The sequence below is a fragment of the Rana temporaria genome, chromosome 1 (genome assembly GCF_905171775.1).
Source record: "Rana temporaria chromosome 1, aRanTem1.1, whole genome shotgun sequence".
In the NCBI taxonomy this organism is placed as follows: Eukaryota; Metazoa; Chordata; class Amphibia; order Anura; family Ranidae; genus Rana; species Rana temporaria.
Window position 1 is genome coordinate 444,860,123 of NC_053489.1, and position 27,311 is coordinate 444,887,433.

General features: G+C 44.5%; 1 protein-coding gene across 2 annotated transcripts in view; it reads right to left on the minus strand.

The window, feature by feature from the left end:
• Positions 1-27,311, minus strand: part of PDE4C (phosphodiesterase 4C) — a 368,145-nt gene that overhangs the window by 244,948 nt on the left and 95,886 nt on the right. The window contains exon 1 of one of the 2 annotated variants that reach the window (XM_040326973.1): positions 25,497-26,267. The exons of the other annotated variant lie outside the window; for it this stretch is intronic. Within the exon in view, the coding sequence (XP_040182907.1) occupies positions 25,497-25,543 (47 nt within the window). The 5' untranslated portion in view covers positions 25,544-26,267. Of the gene's footprint in view, positions 1-25,496; positions 26,268-27,311 lie in introns of those variants that run through there. 2 annotated transcript variants of the gene reach the window in all.

Genomic DNA, 27,311 nt, shown 5'->3' on the forward strand with positions numbered 1-27,311 from the left:
TCTGATATTCAATTTGGCACTACAAAAATAACCTAAAAGTGTTGTGAGCGAGGTCTGTATTGTGTATGTGCCTGGGATGTATTGTGAGAGGTAAGCTAGTCATGGAGGAATGCACTGTGAATAGGGAGTGAGGTGTCCCCCATCCTGCACAAAGTATTGAGTGTGTCACATATGGTTGCTATCCCTGTACTCATAGGCTTTCCTAGGCTGTCTGAGGAACATGTTGAAGGCATACAATTCAATAAGGGGCAGTCCTATGGATACACCAGGCTGGTGTTTGGTGCCAGAACAATCTACGCAGTACTTGGGGCACATTCACTCAGTTGGAGGGGGGTTCAGGGTGACATATTGGGTTGGCTGCAGAGTGACAGAAGGCTGTGAGGGTGAGCAGATGTAAAGGGAAACAGGGGTATAAAAGAAGGTGTGGTATGAAAAGGAGGTAGCGACAGAATAACTGTAGAGAGTGGTACTGTTCTAAGTGAAGGATGTGGGTGACGGGGAAGAGGGTAGGGTGTGCTTTTGGAATAGAAGGATATGGTAAAGGCTTGCTGTTGGAAGAAAGAATGTGGGTGATAGGGGGTCAGAGGTGGAGACCAATATAAAGGAAGGATGGGGGTGCAGTATTGCCGGTGGTGGAGATGATCTTCATGAGGGGGAGGTACAGGGAAATAAGAGTGGGAGCATTGTAATAACTGCAAGGGGTGCTAGTAGAGTTTTTGGAAGACATGGTTGAGAGCAGTGGGTGTGAGGTGACAGGACAGATATTCTGCAGGGATAGGAGAGCACTGCTTGTACATACAGGACCATGTTGCAACAGGTCTTCCCTTGGTGCTGGGCTGAGTAGTTTACAGAGCTTTACTGAGCCTCCCTCGCCTGGCTGCAGAAGCTCTCAGTCAGAGCTCTGTCCCTGAACAGAACACTACGACGAGCCGAGAAAAATAAAGTTCAATGATTCCGTGCATGCGTCAAAATAATTCCGAGCATACGTAGGATTTTTCTGTGTCGGAATTGGCTACAGGCGATCAGAATTTCCGACAAGAACTTTTGTCGGAAAAATTGTGAACCAGCAAATTGTGAACAGCAAATGTCCGATGGAGCCTACACACGGTCGGAATATCCGACCAAAAGCTCACATCAAACATTTCTTGTCAGGAATTCCGACAGTGTATACGCGGCATTAGACAGAACAGTTTGGTTTGTTACAGGCTGACTGGTAAGTTGAGATGGTAATTTTTATTTGTTATTGTTTGAGTGTTTAACCCTTGCTTTGCAGTTGGGCCCCACTAAAATGGTGTTTTTTTCTATTTCCTGGAGTTACTATAGATTTTAATAATTCAGCAAGGCAAACTTGCATAGCTTCTTTATCAAGGTTAAAGCATTAACTTTATAAAGACTGCATTTAAAGTGGTTGTAAACCCTTAGGCCTTGTACACACGACCGGACATGTCCGCTGAAACTGGTCCGTCGGACCAGTTTCCGCGGACATGTCCGACCGTGTGTAGGGCCTACCGGACAGTATTCTGGCCTAGCGGACAGGTTTCCAGCGGACAAAAGTTTCTTAGCATGTTAAGAAACTTGTCCGCTGGAAGCCTGTCCGTCAGACATGTCCGATGGTCAGTACGACTCATCGGACATGTCCGCTGGCCCGAAATCCCGTGCATGCGTCGAAGTGATTCGACGCATGCGTGGAAGCATTGAACTTCCGGGTTCGCGCACGTCGCCGCGTCATCGTAGCCGCCACGTTGCCGCCACGTCACCGCGTATTCTGTCCGCGGGGAATTTGGTCTGATGGTGTGTACACACATCAGACCAAAATCACCAGGCAGACATGTCCGATGAAAACGGTCCGCGGACCATTTTCATCCGACATGTCGGGTCGTGTGTACGAGGCCTCAGGCTGCATTCACACCTTGTAGCGTTTTGCCGCGATTTAGCTGCGTTTTGCCGCAATATTTGCGTAGTTTTTTACCGCGATTTGCCGCAGCGTTTTTTACCGCGATTTTGGACAGGTCTAGGGTCAGTAATGTAAAAAGCAGAAAAACGCCCAACTCTGCCTAAAACTTCTGAACTTCTGGCTTCAGGCGTTTTGTAGTGGAGATGTGAACCATCTCCATATAGAATAATAGATTTTTTCCCCTCCAGCGTTTTGTAGCTTGAGGCTTCAAGCTACAAAACGCTCAGGTGTGAATGGGGTCTTACAGACCACTTTCACCTACAGATAAGCCTAGACTAATGCCCTGTACACACGATCGGTTCGTCTGATGAAATGGACCGATGGACCGTTTTCATCGGACGAACCGATCTTGTGTGGGTCCCATCAGTTTATTTCCCATAAGTAAAAAAAAATAGAACCTGTTTTAAATTTTTCGTATGGTTAAATAACCGATAGAAAAAAACGATCGTCTGTGGGGAAATCCATTGGTCAAAAATCCACGCATGCTCAGAATCAAGTCGACGCATGCTCGGAAGCATTGAACTTAATTTTTCTTTGCACGTCGTGTTTTACGTCACCGCGTTGGACACGATCGGATTTTTAACTGACGGTGTGTAGGCAAGACTGATGAAAGTCAGCTTCATCAAATATCTGATGAAAAAATACATTGGTTCGTTTTCATCAGACGAACCGATCATGTGTACAGGGCATAAGGCTTACCTGTAGGTACAACAAATATCTCCTAAACCTCTACGGTTTAGGAGATATTTGCAATGTCCCCGAACAATGGCGTCTTCTGCGCATGCGCACTCTTGAAAGGGCATGCTGTGCCATTTCAAGCTGGGGTCATGCCGTGCCTCGCGCATGCGTGGGAGTGAAGTCACGCGACTCCGGCCGGTCACAGAGCCAGAGTTTGCGGCCCCTGAAGGAAGAGGGGTGAAGAATGGACGCTTCCAGACAGCGAGGAAATCAGGGACATCGCAGGCTTCGGTTTCAGGTAAGTGGCACATAATGGGCTACTATGCGATGCATAGTAGCCCATTATGCTTTACCTTTGCAGGGAAACAAAGAGGAAGAAAAACCCATCAGGGTTTACTTCCTCTTTAAGCCATTTTACACTGCATTCTGAAGCTTGACCTCATGTGATGCTCTGTCTATCACACCCTACTATGCTGGTATCCTGTTTTGCCAGTCATGACTGCATTTCTAGTTTCTGTGGTTTTCCAGTCTGTCTTGACTTTCTGCTTCTTTTGCAACGCCTACAACTGCCTGTGTAGAGCCTGTCAACTTAAATAAGATCTTTACCCTAGGAACAAAAAATGAAAAGCCAGCAGTTACCAATGGTGTAGCTGCTAAATTTTAGGAAAGGGACACTTACCTGTCCAAGGATCCAATACTGTCCTCACCCAGCCAGTTTCTTCACTGGTCCTTGGGCCAGCTGTGACTTCTTGCGGCTTCACAGCTGGCTTCCTGCTGCATGTTGTGATTGATCCTGCAGCCTTCTGGAACCTTGACGCAGGGTTTGACAAACCTCAGGCACCAGGTCGCCACACCCCACATGTGCCCCCTCACTATGTGGCTCTGCTTGCCCATCTGAAAGAATGGCATAGCGGGTGCTGCTTGGTACAGGGGGGAGAAGTGCGGTCACACTCTCTTCCCCTTCTAGTTGTTAACCCGGAAGTGACATGTGATGTCACTTCTGGGTCCCCCTTGGCAGTTCTCCCAGGCATCAAGGTCAGGAAAGAATGTAATGCAGTGAGATGTACATTGGATTACATTCAGTGGCGCACGGGGAGACTGGATGTCTCATTAAAGAGAACCTGTCACCAAAAAAAAAATCATCACATTAGGGACTTTTTGTCCCCAATGTGACGGAAAAAAATTCACATTTTGGAGTGGAGTTCTGCTTTATGAACAGTCACTAGTCTGGTAAACCTAACAAACTTGTTTTGTTCCCCTAGCCCAAACCTGGGAAAAAAAATACTTATAGTACGCTTTAATTATCTAAAATATTATTTACAGCTTCCAGTTACAATTTCAAACAAAAATCATTTTGCAGTTACAGAGTTCACCCATAAGTTAGAGACAAATGGACTGGAAATAACATCTCTTCTATGAAGGCCTTGGCAGTATGGACATCATGCAGAGAATGGGATAGGATTGGCTTTGGGATGGGCTTCATACTGTGACTGAGGTCACCACTACTGTTCTGCCATTGATCTCGACCTAGTCTTGTTCAGCGGAAATCAATCCGACCTCAGAATTACCCTTGGGTAACCCCTTGTTCATGCCAACACAAACCAAAGCTAGCTGGATAACAATGCATTGTTTTGATAGTGTTCAACAGAACTTTAATAAACATGTGTGTTTAATAGGCTAGAAAGGAAGATGCACTGCGTTATATAATAATGTGATTTAGCACTGAGCTGTTGCCAATATGAAAACAATGCATAGAGGCTTGGAATAAACAACTTTTTACAATGCGGGGATAGCCGTGAGACTACTGAAAAAATAAATGTGGATACTGAGAATAATATTTCCCAACTGGAACATAAAGTTACTCATGCTACTAAGTGTGATAAATCACGTCCTTCTTCTTTCTTTAATCTGAACCAGAAAAATACCATTGTACTCCTTCTCTTCAGTTATTGTGAATCACAATAATTAGGGCAGATTTTCCTTTTCTATGGGGAGGTATACACATGTAACAAATGAACAATGCTTTTCATAAGGAATAAGGAGTATGAACTGCTGGGCCTTTCTAGTCCCTAAAATCTGACTCACTCTACTTTGGATCTGAAAAATACAACTTATGGACAGACACACATTCCAAAATCATGAAAGAAAACCGCAAATACATAATCTTTTTTTAAAAGACAACTTCTACCGATAGGGCTTATTCACATGTGCGCTCTGCCCCATACAATGTGAATTTTCCTAGTGCCGTGCTGCATGCAGGCAGGCAGCCAACATTGATGAATGGAATGAATAGACTGTATGGGCTTACCTGCACAGGTATGCAGGGAAGGATGCACAGACCCCAATGCAGAGTCTGTAAAATCCCCCTGTCCCTGCCTACCTATTGAACTCAGCTGTATGGGTCAGTCAGTACATTCAATGCATTCCATTTACTAATATACAGTTGCAATGATATGGATTTCTGCATAAATTGGTCATAAAATGTGATCTGATCTTCATCTAAGTCACAACAATAGACAATCACAGTCTGCTTAAACTAATCACACACAATAATTAAATGTTACCATGTTTTTATTGAACACACCATGTAAACATTCACAGTGCAGGTGGAAAAAGTATGTGAACCCTTAGACTAATGACATCTCCAAGAGCTAATTGGAGTGAGGTGTCAGCCAATTGGAGTCCAATCAATGAGATGAGATTGGAGGTGTTGGTTACAGCTGCCCTGCCCTATAAAAACACACACCAGTTTTCGGTTTGCTTTTCACAAGAAGCATTGCCTGATGTGAATGATGCCTCGCACAAAAGAGCTCTCAGAAGACCTACGATTAAGAATTGTGGACTTGCATAAAGCTGGAAAGGGTTATAAAAGCCTTGCCTTGCTGTTCATCAGTCCACGGTAAGACAAATTGTCTATGGATGGAGAAAGTTCAGCACTGCTGCTACTCTCCCTAAAAGTGGCTGTCCTGTAAAGATGACTGCAAGAGCACAGCGCAGACTGCTCAATGAGGTGAAGAAGAATCCTAGAGTGTCAGCTAAAGACTTACAAAAGTCTCTGGCATATGCTAACATCCCTGTTAGCGAATCTACGATACGTAAAATACTAAACAAGAATGGATTTCATGGGAGGATACCACAGAGGAAGCCACTGCTGTCCAAAAAAAACATTGCTGCACGTTTACAGTTTGCACAAGAGCACCTGGATGTTCTACAGCAGCACTGGCAAAATATTCTGTGGACAGATGAAACCAAAGTTGAGTTGTTTGGAAGAAACACACAACACTATGTGTTGAGATAAAGAGGCACAGCACACCAACATCAAAACCTCATCCTAACTGTGAAATATGGTGGTGAGGGCATCATTATTTGGGGCTGCTTTGCGGCTGGGTGTTGCAACAGGACAACGACCCAAAGCATAGAAGTAAATCAACAACAGAATGGCTTAAAACAGAGGAAAATACGCCTTCTGGAGTGGCCCAGTCAGAGTCCTAACCTCAACCCGATTGAGATGCTGTGGCATGACCTCAAGAAAGCGATTCACATCAGACATCCCATGAATATTGCTGAACTGAAACAATTCTGTAAAGAGGAATGGTCAAGCATTAGTCCTGACCGTTGTGCACGTCTGATCTGCAACTACAGGAAACGTTTGGTTGAAGTTATTGCTGCCAAAGGAGGTTCAACCAGTTACTTTTTCCACCTGCACTGTGAATGTTTACATGGTGTCTTCAATAAAAACATGGTACCATTTAATTATATGTGTGTTATTAGTTTAAGCAGACTGTGATTGTCTATTGTTGTGACTTAGATGAAGATCAGATCACATTTTATGACCAATTGGTGCAGAAATCAATATCATTCCAAAGGGGTTCACATACTTTTTCTTGCAACTGTAGGCTGCCTGCATGCAGCACAGCACTAGGACAGAAAAGTAAACAAACTGCTCTTCGCGCTGTATGGGGCTGGGCGCCCCTGAGAATGGATCCTTATCACCTGCATAGACACACAGCAAACACTGTACTTTTGAAAACTGTACACAAAGAACAAATCTGACTTCCAGGTAGTAATTTCTCACCAGCCTACGTGAGGCCTTTGTTCTTCTGATCAGGTTTCTTGTAATGCCAGTTTTGGCATTTAAGCAATAACCCCCGAAGGAGTTGCTGGATTTTTGCAGGCTCATCCGTTTTCCTTACTAGTGACCTGTCCTGTTGCTGTATTTAGAAACTCACCAACCAAATAATTATCATCTTCCCCAGCCATCACTGGCATAAACCCCTCAGTGATTGGCAAGGGTAGAATAACTATTCTTAACCCAAAACATTTTCTGGGGGAATCATGAGGAATGTCGCAGACATTCTTTAGAGTTCCATTGAGTCTATGCGCTGAAATTGAGAGTGCTGCTTTAATGTCAGAAACAGGTACATGAACCTATTGCAGACCAAAACAGGCAGACATATGGCCAAGGAATTTGTAGTGACCTGGATGAAGCCTGATGGGGAATTGAAAGACAAAGTTCTGCATCAAGCCACAGCTTTCAAATCCGCCCCCTGGCATCTGCTGTCAATCAAAAGCAAGGCAGACGTGATGGAAAACTGGTCTCTCGGTTCCTCATTGGGCTCCTACCTCCCAACAGGTGCTGCACCAGTGGGGACTAATTCCCCATCAGGTCTGCCTCTGTAAATTGTCATTTCCAAAATATGGGCATTGCCCTATTTGGGTAATGACATTACCTGTATTCCTGACCCCTTTGTTTATATGTAGCTTTTGAGGAGAATCTCCAGGCTGACAGCTGAATGGGCCCGGGGATAGACATGTCAGTTTCTCCGCACAGACATGCCCCAATCTGAGCACTGGTGTCTCTTTGTACATAAATTAAGGGCTGGTCATAATAAATGCCAGTTTCCTAATATGCAAACTAGCTGAAAAATCTTTAACCCCTTCACACCTCGTTCTTGCAGCCCATTAAATGTCAGGAGGCCAAGCAGCTTCACATGGACACTGTGATGGCCATAACCAAAAGCTGTTAGACAGCTCACAGTAAGCTGGCTCTCGGGACACAATCTCAGACCACCATGAATGCATATGTATGGTACCTAGGTGTTAAGGCCCATATTTCCTGCTGCATATTTGTGTTACACAGTCTGGAATAGTTTAGAAATCTGTCACTGCCATAGGTAGGCCCCCCTTTTGCCACCAAAACAGCTCTGACCCATTGAGGCATGGATGCTACTAGACCTCTGAAGGTATGCTGTGGTATCTAGCATCAAGCCATCAGTAGCAGTCCTGTAAGTTGTGAAGTGGGGCCTCCATGGATCAGACTTGTTTTTCTAGCACATAACACAGATGCTTGATGGATTGAGATCTGGAGAATTTGAAGGCCAAGTCAATACCTTAGACCCGTGGTTGTGTTCCCCAAGCCATTCTTAAACCATTTTTGCAGTGTGGCAGAGTGCATTATCTCTCTGCCATTAGGGTATCTGTTTCTGCAAAGGCGTGTACTTGGTCAGCAATAATGTTTAGATAGTTGGTACGTGTCAAGTAACATCAATATGAATGACAGGACCCAAAGTTTTCCAGCAGAACATTGCTCAAAGCATCACACTGCCTCCTCCAACTTGCCTTCTTCCCATACTGCATCCTGGTGCCATCTCTTCCCCAGGTAAGCGACCCAAACGCTGTCGGCCATACACATAATGTGAAAGAAAAAGTGAATTATCAGGACAGGCCACCTTCTTCCATTGCTTCATGGTCCAATTCTGATACTCACATGCCCATTGTAGGCACCTTCGGTTGAGGACACAGGTCATTATGGGTACCCTGACCGGTCTCCCGCTACGCAGTACCATACACAACAAATTGCAATACCCACTTTTCTGCTTTCAACACATCAACTTCAGGGCAACCTGTTTACTTGCTACCTAATATATCCCACGACTTTCACATACCATTGTAACAAGATAATCAATGTTATTCACTTAACCTGTTATTGGTCATAAAGTTATGGCTAATCCATGTATATGAGAATTGGTATATTTGTCAATCTAATTTTGAGATCCAGAAAATGCAGGGAGCTTAAAGTTTGCTGAAACACCTTTGTCTTTATTCTGTATTCAAATAAAGATAATGGTAGATCAATGATAGATTGGGCCTGGCCATGTGTCATATGTGCAGAGTGAGATTATTGGGGCACTGTGCCTATAAACTGCTATTCTCATGAGATTTTGAATTGAGATTTGGTGATGGAAATACAGACAGTTGCTTTTACTACATCCACTATGTGGATCTCTGCATTCTGAGGCCTCGTACACACGACCGAGAAACTCGACGGGCGAAACACGTCGTTTTCCTCGTCGAGTTCCTTGTCAGGCTGTCGAGGAACTCGACAAGCCAAGTTTCTTCATTCCCGTCGAGGAAATAGAGAACTTGCTCTCTTTTTGGCTCGTCGAGTTTCTCGACAGTTTCCTCGACGAAAATGTACACACGACCGGTTTCCTCGGCAAAAAAATATCTCCCAGCAAGTTTCTTGCTGGTTTTTGCCAAGAAACTCGGTCGTGTGTACGAGGCCTGACCCTCTCCTTCAGATTCTTGAATATTACCCCACCTGTCATCAGATCAGCAGTCATTAGGGGGCTGTTCTGAAAAGGGGAAGCAGACGCGGATAGAGACGCAACCTTGCCTGATTTTTACTAAAGGCAAATAAACTGTGCACTTTGCAAGTGCAATTGTGCCAGAGCTTAGTAAATGAGGGGAAGCTCTGTCGATTTCCATCATCTAATCATGTGCAAGAAAGAATGCCGTTATTTTAACTTTGCATGTGATTGGGTATTCTTTGTAAAGCGAAGCTTTACCTCACCCACTAAGCTCTGAAATAACTGTACTTGCAAAGTGCACAGTTTATTTGCCTTTAGTAAATCAACCCTATAGTGTGAAATTAGACAAGGTTTGTAGGAACTGGTAACTACCACCTGCAGGAAATGCTGGTGACTTGTCTTAAAGGGGTTGTGAGGCCTCGTACACACGACAGAGATTCTCGGCAGAATTCGCCGAGAAACTCGGTCAAAACCCGGATTCTGCCGAGAATCTCTGTCGTCTGTACAGTTTTGGCTCGATGGAGCCGCCGAGGAACTCGACGAGAAAATAGAGAACATGTTCTCTATTTTCTCGTTGTCCTCGTTCTTCTATGGGAGAAGCCGGCCCGCCGAGCTCCTCGGCGGCTTCATCCCAAAACTCGACGAGGAACTCGACGTGCCAAGCACGTCGAGTTCCTCTGTCGTGTGTACGGGGCCTATGGGTTAGTTTTTTTTTTAAAATAACAAACATGTTATACTTACCTCCATTGTGCAGTTCGTTTTGCACAGAGTGGCCCCGATCCCCCTGTTCTGGGGTCCCTCGGCGGCTGTCTCGGCTCCTTGTCGCAATAGCTAACCCCCCTCTCGGAAGCTCTCTCCCAAGGGGGTTAGCTTGCTGGCACGCTCCCTGTCATACACACTGCGTCCATAGACACAGGGGCAGATCCACAAAAGGATTACGCCGGCGTATCTACTGATACGCCGGCGTAATTTAAAATTTCCTGCATCGTTTCTTTGTTTTGTATCCACAAAACAAGATACGACGGCATCTGGGATCGATCCGAAAGGCATACGTCTTAGTACGCCGTCGGATCTAAGCCGCAAGGTGGCGTTCCCGTCGAAATCCGCGTTGAGTATGCAAATTAGCTAGTTACGGCGATCCACGAACGTACGTCGGCCCGGCGCATTTTTTTACGTTGTTTTTGTTCGGCTTTTTCCGGCGTATAGTTAAAGGTGCTATATGGTGGCGTACTCAATGTTAAGTATGGCTGTCGTTCCTGCGTACAATTTTGAATTTTTTACGTCGTTTGCGTAAGTTGTTCGCGAATAGGAATTTGCGTAAAATGACGTCACCGTCGTAAGCATTGGCTTGTTCCGGTTAAATTTCGAGCATGCGCACTGGGATACCCCCAGGGACGGCGCATGCTCAGTTAAAAAAAACTTTGTTTACGTCGGGTCACAACGTATTTACATAAAACACGCCCCCATTACATCAATTTGAATTCCGCGCCCTTACGCCGCAAGAGATACACTACGCCGCCGTAACTTATGGCGCAAATTCGTTGAGGATTCGAAACAAAACAAAGTAAGTTACAGCGGCGTAGTGTATCTTAGATACGCTACGCCTGGCACAATAATGCGCCGTTGTACGTGGATCTACCCCACAGAGTGTATGACTCGGTCCCGGACCCCCAGCGGCCGCGTCATTAGATGTGATTGACAACAGCGCGAGCCAAAGGCTGCGCTGCTATCAATCTATCCAATCTATTCAATCAACGGCCAGACTCCGTGGAGAAGAGGACACCGGGGGACGCTGAACGGGCTCAGTTAAGTAAACGGGGGGCTGGTGGGGCCATCATTGCCAGGTGTTTTTTCACCGTAATGCATAGGATCTGCCTGTGTCATATGCCTGTGTCATATGGCAGAGCTGGAAATGTCACAAGCACACCAAGGATCTCCAGAATGAGTCCAAAGCTTTAATCAGCGATCACATCGTTACAGCAGATTGCAATGTTTAAGAGCCATGCACGTGATTTACATGCCTGATGAAGAAGTCCTGCGCAGCTCCGAAACGTTGCAATCTGCTGTAACAATTTGATCGCTGATTAAAGCTTTGGACTCATTTTGGAGATCCTTTCTGTACTGGTGACATTTTCTTGCTCTGACTTGACCCGTTTCCAGCCTGTAGTCGCTTCAGCACCCACTTACTGTACATGCACAGCTACTTCTACAGGAACATGTGGGTTGGGAATAGTGCATTGGAAGATATGACAGAGCTGTTCACAAGACTGGCTGAACATAATTACAAATCCCTGTACAGGTTAAACATACTGTATGTGTGAACTGTTTAACCTGTACAATGATTTGTAATTCTGTTTAGCTAGTCGTAAACAGCTCCATAATCAGCCATTGACATAAAATTCTGCCTTACTCGTAAAATTATTAAGCATTGGCATTTTTTTTAATACAGCCTGGATTGTATAGAACACCATGATCTAAAAACGATAAGTGGGAACAGAGGTATACACAGTATATACCTAATAACCAATGGTAACTTAAAATATTATTTATCATTTTATCTGTTAACGTGATACAGTATTAACTACTTAAGCCCCGGACCATTCTGCTGGTCAAAGATCAGAGCACTTTTTGTGATTCGGCACTGCGTCGCTTTAACTGACAATTGCGCGGTCGTGCGACGTGGCTCCCAAACAAAATTGGCGTCCTTTTTTTCCCACAAATAGAGCTTTCTTTTGGTGGTATTTGATCACCTCTGCGATTTTTAGTTTTTGCGCTATTAACAAAAATATAGCGACAATTTTGAAAAAAAATAATATTTTTAACTTTTTACCATAATAAATATCCCCCAAAAATATATAAAAATTAATATTTTTTCTCAGGTTAGGCCAATACGTATTCTTCTACATATTTTTCGTAAAAAAAAATCGCAATAAGCGTTTATTGATTGGTTTGCGCAAAAGTTATAGCGTTTACAAAATAGGGGATAGTTTTATGGCATTTTTATTAATTTTTTTTTTTACTAGTAATGGCGGCAATCAGCGATTTTTTTTTCGGTACTGCGACATTATGGCGGACACTTCGGACACTTTCGACACATTTTTGGGACCATTGGCATTTTTATAGCGATCAGTGCTATAAAAATGCATTGATTACTATAAAAATGCCACTGGCAGGGAAGGGGTTAACACTAGGGGGCGAGGAAGGGGTTTAATATGTTCCCTGGGTGTGTTCTAACTGTAGGGGGGTGGACTCACTAGGGGAAATGACTGATCGCTGTTCATTGTATGAACAGACGATCAGGCATGTCTCCCCTGACAGGACCGGGAGCTGTGTGTTTACACACACAGCTCCCGGTTCTCGCTCTGTAACGAGCGATCGCGTGTGCCCGGCGGTGATCGCTCCCGGGAGACAGGGGCGAGCGGGGGCGCGCGTGCCCCTATTGGCTGCTCGGCGAGATCACGTATAGCTACGTGATCTCGCCCAGCAGAGCCGACCAGTTATACGGCGGCTGGTCGGCAAGCAGTTAATATTCTCACAAAGTATGTATGTTGCAAAATATGTAGGCCCTGGTTCACATCTACTGTATGTGGCTCTCCTTATTGTGTTTACGCAGGCACAGCAGAAAATTCATTTGAATTATCTGCTGTGCCCACACTTCCTGCAGGGAAAAGGAACTTGCACCTTTTTTCCTGCGGTTACATGGTGCTTTTGGAAAACCGCAATTTTCAGTGCATGCATTAAGAATTAATGGCACCCCGTGTGTTTTATGTGCAGCACCCCGTTTTGTGCAGCATGCGTGTATGCAATTTACACTCGGGCCCGCACTTGCATATATGTGAAGACAGCCTAATGCCGCGTACAGACGGTCATTTTCTGCGATGTAAAAAAACGACGTTTTTAAAAACGTCAATTTAATTGACCGTGTGTGGGAGAAAACGACGTTTTATGTCTTCTGAAAAACGACCCAAAAAAATTGAAGCATGCTTCAATTTTATGTGTCGTTTTTCAAAACGTCGTTTTTTACTTCACAGAAATTGACCGTGTGTAGCAAAAAACGACGTTTCAAACGACGTTTTTACACCCGCGCATGCCCAGAAGCTAGTTATGAAGCAAGCTTCAATGGAAAAACGTGGTGAACGTAACCTCGCTTTGCTAGAGCACTGTGAAAAAACGATGGTGTGTAGGCAACATCGTTTTTGAAAATTGAAGTTTCAAAAACGTCGTTTTTTACTTCACAGAAAACGTCGTTTTTTTACATCGCATAAAACGACCGTCTGTACGCGGCATTACATGTTACAAAGTATGTTCTGCAGCCATGCTTCCAAACATACTGTATAAAACGTTTTCTTTGTCTTAAGATGGCCATATACCTATAGATTATCTGCAGATTTTCTTTGGTTAGATGCAAAAAGATCTTTCCGACTAGCAAGAAATGGAAGCTTGGGCCAGTGGGAGGTTCTTCCATCCACACAGTTCAGCGTAGATGGAGGAATCTGTTCCACTTTTTCCATCTAACCATAGAAAATCAGCAGATAATCTATCGGTGTATGGCCAGTCTTAGCCTACAATGGTGTTCTACTTCTTGAGTACTACAAGGTGATGCAGTACACCTGTGCGGTTTACCATGGCCTATTTATTCAATGGTACATGTGACAAAGGTGTGTAGTGCCACATTTCAGACTACTCAGTTTTGTTCATTTTTTATTGTATAGCCGTCATATGTGTAGTTACCTGGGAGCTGCTTGCGTGGCCGATGATAGATGACTAACAGAGATATAACACCCTATTGTCAAGCATATACACCTTGTTTCATGCTTATGTTGACACAAGATGTTTACATGTAAAGGGTATACCTGCTCAGACATCATACTATAGAAAATACTTTAATGCCTATTGTAGGAACAACGGGCCAGATTCACGAAAATTTGTGGCCGTGAAACGTAACCCGTTTACGTTACACCGCCGCAAGTTTTCAGTGTAAGTGCCTGATCCTCAAAGCACTTACCTGGAAACTTGCGGCAGTGTAACGTAAAGTCGTCCGGCGCAAGCCCGCCCAATTCAAATGGGGCGGGTACCATTTAAATTAGGCGCGCTCCCGCGCCGGACGTTCTGCGCATGCTCCGTTCACAATTTTCCCAACGTGCTTTGCGCGAACTTACGGCGGCCCGACGTGTTTGTGAATCGCGACGTGCGTATAGTACTTACGCCGGAAAAAAAAAAAATTCAAAAGCGACGCGGGAACGACGGGCATACTTTAACATGGTGGAGTAATTTTACACCATGTTAAAGCACACCTAACTTTGCGACGGGAAAAACCTTCGTGGATCTCCGTAACTGCTAATTTGCATGCCCGACGCTGGAATACAACGCGAACTCCCCCCAGCGGCGGCCGAAGTATTGCATCCTAAGATCCGACGGTGTAAGTCAACTACACCTGTCGGATCTTAGGGCTATCTATGCGGAACTGATTCTATGAATCAGCCGCATAGATACTAAAGGAGATACGACGGTGTATCAGGAGATACGCCGTCGTATCTCCTCTGTGAATCTGGCCCAACATTCTTTGGTTCCCTTATTGTAGATCCAAACCAGCACCATGATTCAGTACCTATGTAGGACTCATACAACGGGTTAACAGTACTATACATCAGCATGAAAGTGGGTAAAAAGAATCTCTCTAGGGTCTCATTATCATCATTAAATCAATAACCCTTAAGTATAGTTATCTTTTAGTGCATGGGTCTCCAAACTTTCTAGGTAAAGGGCCAGTTTACTGTCCTTCAGGCTTTATGGGGGCCAGACGGTGGCCAATGGGAGTAGAAAAATGCCCCAGCATCAGTGCCCCATCATTCGTTTTGATAGAAGGAATAGTGCCCCATTGTTGATATATCAATAAAAGGAATAGTACCTCATTGATGTCAGTAGGTGGAACAGTGCTCCATCTTTGGTGTCAGTGAAATAGTACCCCAAGGGCCAGATAAAGGCAAGCAGAGGGCCACATCTGGCCCCCGGGCCGCAGTTTGGGGACCACTGTTCTAGTGTATTATAGGCAAGAGTGCCAGAATGTGAGGTTCTATAAGGAACCCATGGCCTGAAGGGGCAAATAGATGGATGAATACTTTCTATTACACATAGTTTTGAGGCTAAAATATGGTTCACTGACTACGTATACGTCTGTTTCTGTAAGTCTACCCGATGCAAAGTGATACATTTAATCACACTATCAAGTAAATTGATCAAACAATCATAAAACAAACATTTTGTAACTAAATTCTACTACTGTACAACAGCTTAGGTCATCAATCATTTACAGAGTTTTTGTGAGTAGTCTTGGACCTCCCAAAGTACGAGACAGGCCCTTACAAGCATACTTTTTTTTTACATTTGTGTAAGTTGCATCTTTGAACTTCAGTACTTATAGTACATAAATGTACTATAGTCTCTTAAAGCCCCACTTCAGGATATATTTCACCTCTTGCCCCCTCTCCATCTTATCACTGGATTAAAAAAAATAATCCCTGCCTAAATTCCTATTTTTAGTTACCTTAAACCAGGGGTGCCCAACCTTTTGAAGAGCGGGGGCCACTTAAACGACTTGCTAATCGGTCGCAGGCCACAATGAGCGAAGCAACCCAGTAACCACTGCAGAACAGATATGCCCAGAAACTTACCCTTAATAACAGTATTCTATTCTATTGTATTTCATCCCAGAGCAGGAGGTCGCAGGCCACATTAGAGGGCTCCGCGGGCCACATGTGGCCCCCCGGGCCATTGGTTGGGCACCCCTGCCTTAAACCAAGGTCATGTGACACTTCAGCTTGAGTTTTCTCTTCTGTTTACTTCCTGCTTGGGGCCTCTTTCAAGTGTACACATCAGTGCCCATATGACATGACCACTGTCACGTCATGGGCCAGGGTCCAGAAAAGGACAACATTATCCCAGGAGACACAGAAGTGGACCAAGATGCAGCCACTGCCACGTCATAGATCAAGGGTTCATAAAAGGACAACATCATCACAGGGGGCACAGTAGGGGACCAAGACACAACCATTTCCACGTCATGGGTCCAGGGTCCAGAAAAGGACATCATCACAGGGGGCACAGTAGAGGACCAAGACGTAGTCACTGCCGTGTCATGGGTCCAGGGTCCAGGAAAGGACAACATCATCACAGGGGGCACTGTAGAGGACCAAGACATAGTCACTGCCATGTCATGGGTCTGGAGTCCAGAAAAGGACAACATCATCATCATCATCACATGGGAACCAAGATGCAGACGCTGCTATGTCATGGGTTCAGAAAAGGACAACATCATTACAGGGGGCACAGTAAGGGACCAAGACGCAGCCGCTGCCATGTCATAGGTCCAGGGTCCAGAAAAGGACAACATCATCACAGGGGGGGCACAGAAGTGAGCACTGACTCTATTTGCACCACTGAACTTGTGCTCCATGTACCAAGAACTGATGGTGGAGATGAACCTTGGGTGGAGGGAAGGGGAATTGGGTATATCTGGCTTCACAAGATAAGGGTAAAACATTCCTAAAGTGGAGCTTCACCCTAAAACAATTATATAACATCGAGCATACTAACGTACAGTATGCTGGTATTTTTAATTATTTTTTCGCCGTACATACCGTTTTATTCTTATTTTCCCCCCGGCTTCCGGGTTCTGATTCCCGCGGGACTGGGCGTTCCTATTGAGAGGTTAGATAATTGACATCTGGTGAAAAACTTCACCTGGCGCATAAGGCACGTCACCAGTTTTCCGTAAATAGCCGACCTGCGAGTCGGCTTTATACGGCGCCTGCGCCCGCCGTGTAGAGCTGACTGCGCAGGAGCCATATAGAGCCGACTTGCAGGTCGGCTATTTACGGAAAACTGGTGACGCGCCTTATGCGCCTGGGGAAGTTTTTCACCGGACGTCAATCATCTAACTTCTCAATAGGAACATCCAGTCCCGCGGGTATCAGAACCCGGAAGCCGGGGGGAAAATAAGAATGAAACGGTATGTACGGCGAAAAAAAAAAAAAAATACCAGCATACTGTACATGTCGTTAGTATGCTGGATGTAATGTTATATAATTGTTTTAGGGTGTACCTCCACTTAAGTAGGATCATTATTGGGAGGTGGGAGGGATGGATGGGAAAAAATAGTTTTAGTTCGGATTGGGACTATACATCATGGCTTCAGGCCAGTTTGCAATTTGCACGTTCCCCACTCTTGATATTACTGAGGTGGCATGAGCAGAGATAATGAATGCTGGGGGGACATACTTAGCATTCAAACAAATCCAGCAAAAAGTCCTAAGTTTGATGGTACCCAGGACATCTGCTGTGTGCACATGTGTGACGTTATGCTGCAAATGTTATCAGGGAGAAGGGCAAGAGATCAGAGTGGAATAATAGCTCACAAAAAGTCGGAACCAGTGTCAGTGCAGATGGGAAAATCCAGACTGGTCTGACTCACTACAGATTAGCTTTTTAGGAAGTGTATTTTTTTAAATTGCCTTTTCCAACAAAACAATGTTGGAAATAACTATTTGCACTACCATTCTGCTTTAAGAACATGGACTATATGAGTAGCACTGCAACCTATAAAAGAGTTGATAACTGTTTAAATCAGTTGTACAGGAAATAGCTGTCTGCTGAACTCATATAGCTAGATTCAGAGAGAGTTACGGCGGCGTATCAGTAGATACGCCGTCGTAACTCTGAATCTACGCCGTCGTAAATGTAAGCGTATTCTGGAAACCAGATACACTTAAATTAGGCTAAGATACGAGCGGCATAAGTCTCCTACGCCGTCGTATCTTAGGGTGCATATTTACGCTGGCCGCTAGGTGGCGCTTCCGTTGTTTTCCGCGTTGAATATGCAAATGAGCAAGATACGCCGATTCACGAACGTACGTGCGCCCGTCGCAATTAGTTACGCCGTTTACATAAGAGATACGCCGGCGTAAAGTTAAAGGCTGCTCCCTAGGTGGCGCAGCCCATGCAAGGTATGGACGTCGGAACAAGCCTATCTTTTTACGTCGTTTGCGTAAGTCGTACGCGAATAGGGCTGTGCGTAAGTTACATTCACGTCGTAGGCAGTGTTCGACGTATCTTAGGCATTCAATCTGACGCATGTGCACTGGGATACGTCCACGGACGGCGCATGCGCCGTTCGTTGATAACGTCAATTACGTGGGGTAATGCTTAATTTCCCTAAACCACGCCCACCTCTTCCTCATTTGAATTAGGCGCGCTTACACCGGCACATTTACGCTACGCCGCCGTAACTTAAGTTGCAAGTGCTTTGTGAATACAACACTTGCCTCTCTAACTTGCGGCGGCGTAGCGTAAATACCATATGCTACGCCCGCACAAAGTTACGCTGCCCTACCTGAATCTGGCCAATAGTTTATGTAGGTAATATGTATATTGGTATGTTTTAATACACAGGCACCTGGTGCATGTTACAACTAACTCAAAGGTGTAAATGCGAGTCACACAAAGGAAACCAATACTGCAAGCACTGACATGTCTAAGAGCTCGGGGCAACCTTTTAACAAACAATTCCAATGGATGTGACATCCATAAAAGGCTTTCTTCCAGCCATCCTCCAACACTCCTAATGTGACAGGTAAAATCCAAACCTACATTTTGTTTTGTTTTTTTATAATGATGCCGTTTATGTGCACACAAAAAGTGACTAGATAGATAGAAATATTTAATACTTAAAATTTTAGAAAATGTGCTCATTCATTGAACAAGATAAAATTCCACATTCCTTGGAAAATTCTTACTGGCAAGAAAAAAAAAATCAACACAGTGTACTATGTTCAGAGGCATGGGAAATGAAATGCATACTGTACAAATGGCAAAAGTTTGGGTACATAGTGTATTGCAAAGAGCACAGACGACAATGGTCCAGAGTATGTCATAAATATAGCAAAAGGCAGTGAGTTTTCCAGATTATGGAATGTAACAGAAAAATGTACAGAGGGTTTGTAACTACCCAAATATTTTATAGATTTTTGAAGCGTGAAGGCAAACTTGTACCAGACAGATCTATTGATAGCAAACTGCTAAGCAGTCAAAAGTCACAAGTCCTGCCGTGACTTTTGCCAAGTTTTGCCATTCTGCAAAAACTCCTGAGAGCGAAGGTGGCGCAAACATCGGCACTCACTTGCTGGGCTTTAGTTTTAATAGATCTATATGATTTTATAGCTAGGAACTACCCCAGGATACCAATACAATTTTGCGTTTTTAGCAGCGGCCCATAGAGTTCCATTAGGTCATGTGTTTTTGCAGCATTTTCAGAAATTGCACTAAAGATGCAGCATGTAGGACTTTTGGTGCGCTTTCCGAACACACAGCAAAAAACACATACCTAATAGGAGTCGATGTGGCTAAAAATGGAGAGGAAACAGATGAAAACCATGCAAATGTGCGCTGCAACCGAACCGCAGACACCGGTGTGAACCTGGCTTTAAACCTCCGCTTTTTGGATCCCACCCCCTCCGGTGTCACATTTGACACCTTTCAGGGGGGTGCAGATACCTGTCTGAGCCTGGCATGTCACCCCCCCCCCCCCCGCTGTCTTGTGGGAAACACTGTTCCCAGGAGAGAGCGGGGACCAGTGACGGCGCGATCCCCGCGCATGCGCAGTAGGGAATCGGGCAGTGAAGCCGCAAGGCTTCACTTCCTGATTCCCTCACCGAGGATGGCAGCGGAAGCAGCCGAGGACCGAGCGATTGCTCAGCCTTGGCATTGCGGGCGCGCTGGACAGGTAAGTGTCCATTTTTTAAAAGTCAGCAGCTGCCGTATTTGTAACTGCTGGCTTTTTAAAAAAAAAATTGGCCGAACCTCCGCTTTAAAAATCAAGCTTGGCTCTGTCTCTTTAACCATCCAAGGGTGCCTAAAAAATGGACCAATAGCGAAGCTCAGGAGGCAGGAATAATGCTCTGCTTATTACAGAACCAGCTGTGATTTATATATAATCTGTATTTATTAAAGCTGGGGTTCACCCTAAATTTTTTTTTTTTTCTACCATGCCATGCAGCATACTAGCGTGAGCTACAGTATGCCTTTATTTTTATTTTTTGCGCCGTACTCACAGTTTAATCCGTTTCAGAAGGAGGCGTTCCTATCAAGAGGGGAACGTGATTGACGGCCAGCTATGGCGCGTCACGCTTCCCGAAAATAGCCGAAATAGGACTTGGCTCTTCACGGCGCCTGCGCAGTCAGCTCTTAGTCTGTGCTCAGGCGCCGTATAGCGCAGTGAAGAGCCGAGACCTACTCCGGCTATTTTCGGGAAGCGTGACGCGCCATAGCCGGCCGTCAATCAAGTTCCCTCTGCATAGAAACGCCCATTCCCCGCGGGGAGTCTGGAACTTAACTAAGGGATTAAACTATGAGTACGGCACAAAAAAATAAAATAAAGGCATACTGTAGCTCGCGCTAGTATGCTGCATGGCATGGTAGAAACTTGTTTTTTAGGGTGAACCACCGCTTTAAAGCGGAACTTCAGTAATTTTTCAGTTATTTTTTCAACTTTCCATCTATTAAATCTTCTGCCCTTGTAGTTTTAACTTTGGATAGTAAAACATTTTTCTTTTCTGACAGTAAATACCTTATACAGCCCACTTCCTGCCTAGGCTTATGTCATCATGCACAGCGCTCTCTCTCTCTCTCTCTCTCTCTCTCTCACTCTAGTTTTTGCCAGGAAGGGAGATGAGTCATACGAGGGCCAACAAGAGCTGCAAAGCTGGAGGTGTGCCTCTGTGTGTTTGTGTGAATCCAGGAAGTGAACAGGCAGCAGCTTCAGCTGCCCACAGTTAAAATGCATGCAGCCAGACTCAATGGAGGGAGATTTCTGCAGCATATTTGGCAAGTATAGAATGACAGTATATATAAAATAACTACTTAAAGACCTGCCTATTGTAAATGTACGTCCTCTTTTTAAACATGGATATCTCAGTAACGGCAGCAGCTGCTGCCACAACTGAGATATCCATGTTTTCAGCGGGCGGTCGTGTAAACGATAACGGCGGTCTCCGCGGCGGATTCGCCGCGAGATCGCCGTTATCGGTGGCGGGAGAGGGGCCCCCCCCCCTCCCGCCGCTTTTCCGCGCCCTCCGCCGCTTACCGGAGCCGTCGGTAGCGGCGGAGGAGATCCGATGCTGCCGCCTGGAGAGCGAGGACTTGAGTGAGGGCAAGATGGCCCCCACCCGTCCTCATAGCTCTGCTGGGCGGAAGTGACGTCAAAACGTCAGTCCCGCCCAGCCTCTTAAAGAGACAATTTTTTTTTTGTCATTTTTTTAAATGACAAATTTTCCTTTTTTTTTTTTTTTTTTGCATTTAAGCCTAAATATGAGATCTGAGGTCTTTTTGACCCCAGATCTCATATTTAAGAGGACCTGTCATGCTTTTTTCTATTACAAGGGATGTTTACATTCCTTGTAATAGGAATAAAAGTGATCATTTTTTTTTTTTTTATATTTTAGTGTAAAAAATAATAAAATCAATAAAATTAAATAAGAAAACAAAAACATTTTTTTTTTAAAGCGCCCCGTCCTGACGAGGTCGCGCGCAGAAGCGAACGCATACGCGAGTAGCGCCCGCATATGAAAACGGTGTTCAAATCACACAAGTGAGGTATCGCCGCGATCGTTAGAGCGAGAGCAATAATTATAGCCCTAGAGCTACTCTGTAGCTCAAAAAATGCAACTTATAGAATTTTTTAAACGTCGCCTATCTAGATTTTTAAGGGTAAAACTTTGACGCCATGCCACGAGCGGGTGCAATTTTAAAGCGTGACATGTTGGGTATCATTTTACTCGGCGTAACATTATCTTTCACAATATATAAAAAAATTGGGCCAAATTTATTGTTGTCTTATTTTTTAATTCAAAAAAGTGAATTTTTTCCAAAAAAAGTGCGCTTGTAAGACTGCTGCGCAAATACGGTGTGACAAAAAGTATTGCGATGACCGCCATTTTATTCTCTAGGGTGTTAGAAAAAAAAATATATAATGTTTGGGGGTTTTAAGTAATTTTCTAGCAGAAAAAACTGTTTTAGTCTTGCAAACACCAAATCTGAAAAACACCTAAGGTCTTTAAGTGGTTAATATACAAGGTGGTTGGAGGGAAGCTTCAGAACGGCAAAGATGTTTTTATTACAAATTATGTGAGCAGACTGCAGTTCCTCTTTAAGTTCGCAATTTTGTTATACAGAAAACAGTGTGGAAGAAATACAATAGCAAAGTCACAGAGAATGAAACTTTACATTAATATGTTTTATCATGTACATGGAGCTTGGATTGGAATCAAAGTCCCATTTACCGTAAGGATTTATTTATGATTTATGATGATACAACTTGTCATAAGAAAGTGGTGTGTGATAATGCTCGGGAATATATTTTACGAGTTCAGATTTACATAAAAAAATAACGTAAGCCTCTGCTGATAATTTAATCAAATATTCATTTTTAAATTGATTGTGTTTGTGATGAGCGTAATGAATATTAACCAATACCCCTTACGCAATCATAAGAAAGTAGTGTTTGAGGATGCTCGATAAAACATTTTACGAGTTAGGCAACTTAAGCAACTAATGCCTCTGCTGATAATTTAATCAAATATTTATTTTAAATGGTTGATGTTTGTGATGAGCCTAATATATATTAACCACTACTCCTTCCGCTATTATAAGAACGTGGTGTATGACAATGCTCGGGAATATGTTTTACAAGTTAAGATTTCCATAAAACGTAAGCAGCGAATGATCGTTTAATCAAATAAAGACATGTGCGGCGTCAATAAATTTGTTCAATTTCGTTCCGTATTAGCCGTTAGTTTGTATTTCGTAATTCGTGTCCAAAATTCAATTTGGATTCGTACGATTTTCGTTAGATTCGTTCACTTTTTGTAACAATTACGACCCTTTGTTATGATCAATTTAAAAAGCAAAAATACCTTTCTCAATACGGCAGTTGATGGTAGTTTTGTTTTTGCCCCCAGTGCCCCGACCATTCTTCTTATTTACACATATAACTGCTAGAACAGATAAAAAGACATTTAGGGAAATTGATCAAAATTGGAGCAAACAGAATCTGAAACAGTTGCCCATGGCAACCAATCAGCTTCTCTTCAGTTTGTTCCGTTAAGATTTTTGAAAATGAAAGAGAGAAGCTGATTGGCTGCCATGCACAGCTGCTCCAGTATCGCCTGCTCCAGTTTCGATAGATCCCCCCACTGTTCGGGGTAACCGGGGATGTGTGGAGCGCACATGCGCAGTAAGACCAAACAATTTCCAGTGACCCCGCACATCCCTGGTGACCCCACACATCCCCGGTGACCCCGCACAGTGTGTGGGATCTATCAAAACTGGAGCAGCCAAAAACTGGAGCAGCTGTGCATGGCAGCCATGTGCTCATTATGAGGGGCTCCCACCATCCCTGTGCTGTGCTGACTTCCTCCTGGGGCTGTACTTCTGCTGTGCTCATCATGAGGGGCTCCCACCATCCCTGTGCTGTGCTGACTTCCTGGGTTTGTACCCCTGCTGTGCTCATTATGAGGGGCTCCCACCATCCCTGTGCTGTTCTGACTTCCTGGGTTTGTACCCCTGCTGTGCTCATTATGAGGGGCTCCCACCATCCCTGTGCTGTGCTGACTTCCTGGGTTTGTACCCCTGCTGTGCTCATTATGAGGGGCTCCCACCATCCCTGTGCTGTGCTGACTTCCTGGGTTTGTACCCCTGCTGTGCTCATCATGAGGGGCTCCCACCATCCCTGTGCTGTGCTGACTTCCTGGGTTTGTACCCCTGCTGTGCTCATTATGAGGGGCTCCCACCATCCCTGTGCTGTGCTGACTTCCTGGGTTTGTACCCCTGCTGTGCTCATTATGAGGGGATCCCACCATCCCTGTGCTGTGCTGACTTCCAGGGTTTATACCCCTGCTGTGCTCATTATGAGGGGCTCCCACCATCCCTGTGTTGTGCTAACTTCCTGGGTTTGTACCCCTGCTGTGCTCATTATGAGGGGCTCCCACCATCCCTGTGCTGTGCTGACTTCCTCCTGGGGCTGTACCCCTGCTGTGCTCATTATGAGGGGCTCCCACCCTCCCTGTGCTGTGCTGACTTTCTCCTGGGGCTGTACCCCCTGCTGTGCTCATTATGAGGGGCTCCCACAACGCTCGAATGAACAATTTTCGATTCGTACTCATGTTCAAATTGAAACTGCGGACCCTACTGGTGACTCCCATTTCAAATATTCAAAAAAGGTAATTTAACTGCATCATAACAAATAATCGTAATTATTATGATAATAATAAAACGATATTATTGAACATTCTTATTTTGTCCGATTCTGAATCTCCCATCGACTACCAGTACCAGTCTCCCACTCCCATATTAAAAAAGGTAATTTTCCCAACCCTCACTCTGCAGCAGAAGAAAACCTCTGATTGGTCAACAAAACACCAGTCACGTTTCCGTTGTAACAAAATTTGGATCCGAATTTGGTCAACGAAATTTTGTATTTCGTATACAATTCGGAAGCATAGCAATTGGGATTTTGAATGTTTCCGAATGTACGAATTTTAACGAAACGAACCGCACACGTCTAATCAAATATTCATTTTAAATTGATCATGTTTGTGATGAGCCTAATATATATTAACTACTACCCCTTCCACTAACATTAAGAACGTGGTGTATGACAATGCTCGGGAATATGTTTTTACAAATCAAGATTTACATAAAACCTAAGCAATGAATGATCGTTAAATCAAATATTCATTTTAAATTAATCATGTTTGTGATGAGCCTAATATATATTAACCACTACTCCTTCCGCTATTATAAGAACGTGGTGTATGACAATGCTCGGGAATATGTTTTACAAGTTAAGATTTCCATAAAACTTAAGCAACTAATGCCTCTACTGATAATTTAATCAAATATTCATTTTAAATTAATCATGTGTGTGATGAGCCTAATATATATTGACCACTACCCCTTCCACTATCATAAGACAGTGGTGTCTGGAAATTCTCAGGAATATGCTTTACAAGTTAAGATTTACATAAAACTTAAGCAACAAATGATCGTTTAATCAAATATTCATTTTAAATTTACCATGCTTGTGATGAGCCTAATATATATTAACCACTACCCCTTCTGCTACCCTTTAAATGACTTTAACTTATCTAGAAGAAAGTCCAGCATCAAAAACAACCTTGATATCAAAATAGTAATAAAAAAGAAACAACAATTCTTTGACATACCAGATACAAGAGTGTCTTCGTATAGGGAAACGTGTGTAGGTCAGCATTTTTCTAGCAGCCCTCTGGTGAAACTCCGTGGGAAAGAGGGAATGATGAATACTAGAAATATGTTATAGATAATCCATGAGGTGTCCCATGATTAGTTATCCACAATGACTAAATGTCCAAACACTTCCCTTCTTAGAGGTCTGCATTACTCGTAGTCTCTGCATAACAACTAAAGAAAAAAATTCTTTCCTTTTAAAGTTTTCTCAGTTTGGCTATCTCTTTTGAATGAGCTAACAAAAGTAAAATATCAGTGACGGAAAGCAAGTCGTGTTTTTTGGTGAGATCCTTTGGACGCCTTTTGAGAACTGGTGTTGTTAAGAAGCATAAGGAAGTGACTTGAAGCCTGTGACCAGACCATGTGCCTTGATCTCCATCAGTTGTTCTTTAAACTGTAGCTTTGTTTTGATCTACAAATCAGAGACCGGTACAATGCACTTCCTGTGTGTGTATGTGTGTGTGTGTTTGGTAGCTGCTGGTTGGGGCTGTCTATATCCTTTCTACACACCCTCTGGGCTTAAGCTCATTTACACAGAATGCACAGACGTGTCCTCCCCCCTACTGCCTCTACTCCTCTCCCATTCTGTGTTCTGAAAGCTCTGTTACAACCTGACACACAACTACTTCTACTGTTTTATCCACACAGTGTTCTAAAAATGGGTATTTGCTTTCTTTCTAATCTTTTAGAGCCGGTTCACACTGGGGCAACACGACTTTCAGCACGACTTTGGGAGGCAACTTGAACACGACTTGAGTATGAATCACAACGCGACCTACAACACGACTTGAAGTCGCCTACAGGAGGGGGAACTCGATGCCAAATTTTAAATAAAAAACCGGCATGGGTTCCCCCTCTAGGGGCAAACCAGGTCCTTAGGTCTGGTATGGATTTCAAGGGGAACCCCCTTGACGTGGGGGTTCCCCCCAAATCCATACCAGACCTTTATCCAAGCACGCAGACTGGCCGGTAAGCAAAGGGGTGGGGACGGGCGAGTGGCCCCCCTCCTGAACCGTACCAGGCTGCATGCCCTCAACTTTTGTGGGTGCTTTGGGGCAGGGGGGCGCCCTGTGACCCCCCCACCCCAAAGCACCTTGTCCCCATGTTGATGGGGACAAGGGCCTCTTCCCGACAACCCTGGCCATTGGTTGTCAGGGTCTGTGGGCGGGGGGCTTTTTGGAATCTGGGAGCCCCCTTTTATAAGGGGCGCCCCAGACCCCGGCCCCCCACCCTATCTGAATGAGTATGGGGTACATCGTACACCTACCATTCACCTGGTGGAAGAAAAATGTCAATAAAAAAACACTACACAGGTTTTTAAAGTAGTTTATTAGGCAACTCCAGGGGTCTTCTTCCGACTTCGGGGGTCTTCCGACTTTTCCCTTCTGCCGGGCACCACCGCTGTCTTCTTTCAGCTCTTTTATCAGCATGTGCTCAGTCTTCTCCCTTCTTCCGACTTCGAGGGGTCTTCTTCCGACTTCCGGGGGTCTTCCGACTTCTCCGCTCTCTTCTCCCGCTCTCCGGTTCTTTTTCTCTTCTGCCGGGCACCGCCGCTGTCTTCTTTCAGCTCTTTCACCAATGGGGGCCCAGTCTTCTGTGTCGCCTTCTTCTCTTCTTCGATGTTGACTCGGCACTCCCTCCCACTGTAATGCCGGGTGTGCGGTGCGCGGCGATTTATATAGACCTCTTATGACGTCACAGTCCCAGCATGCTCTGGGTGGTTTTCGACATAACTGTCCCCTTATGTTGCAATAAGTATAGTGACTGGTTTG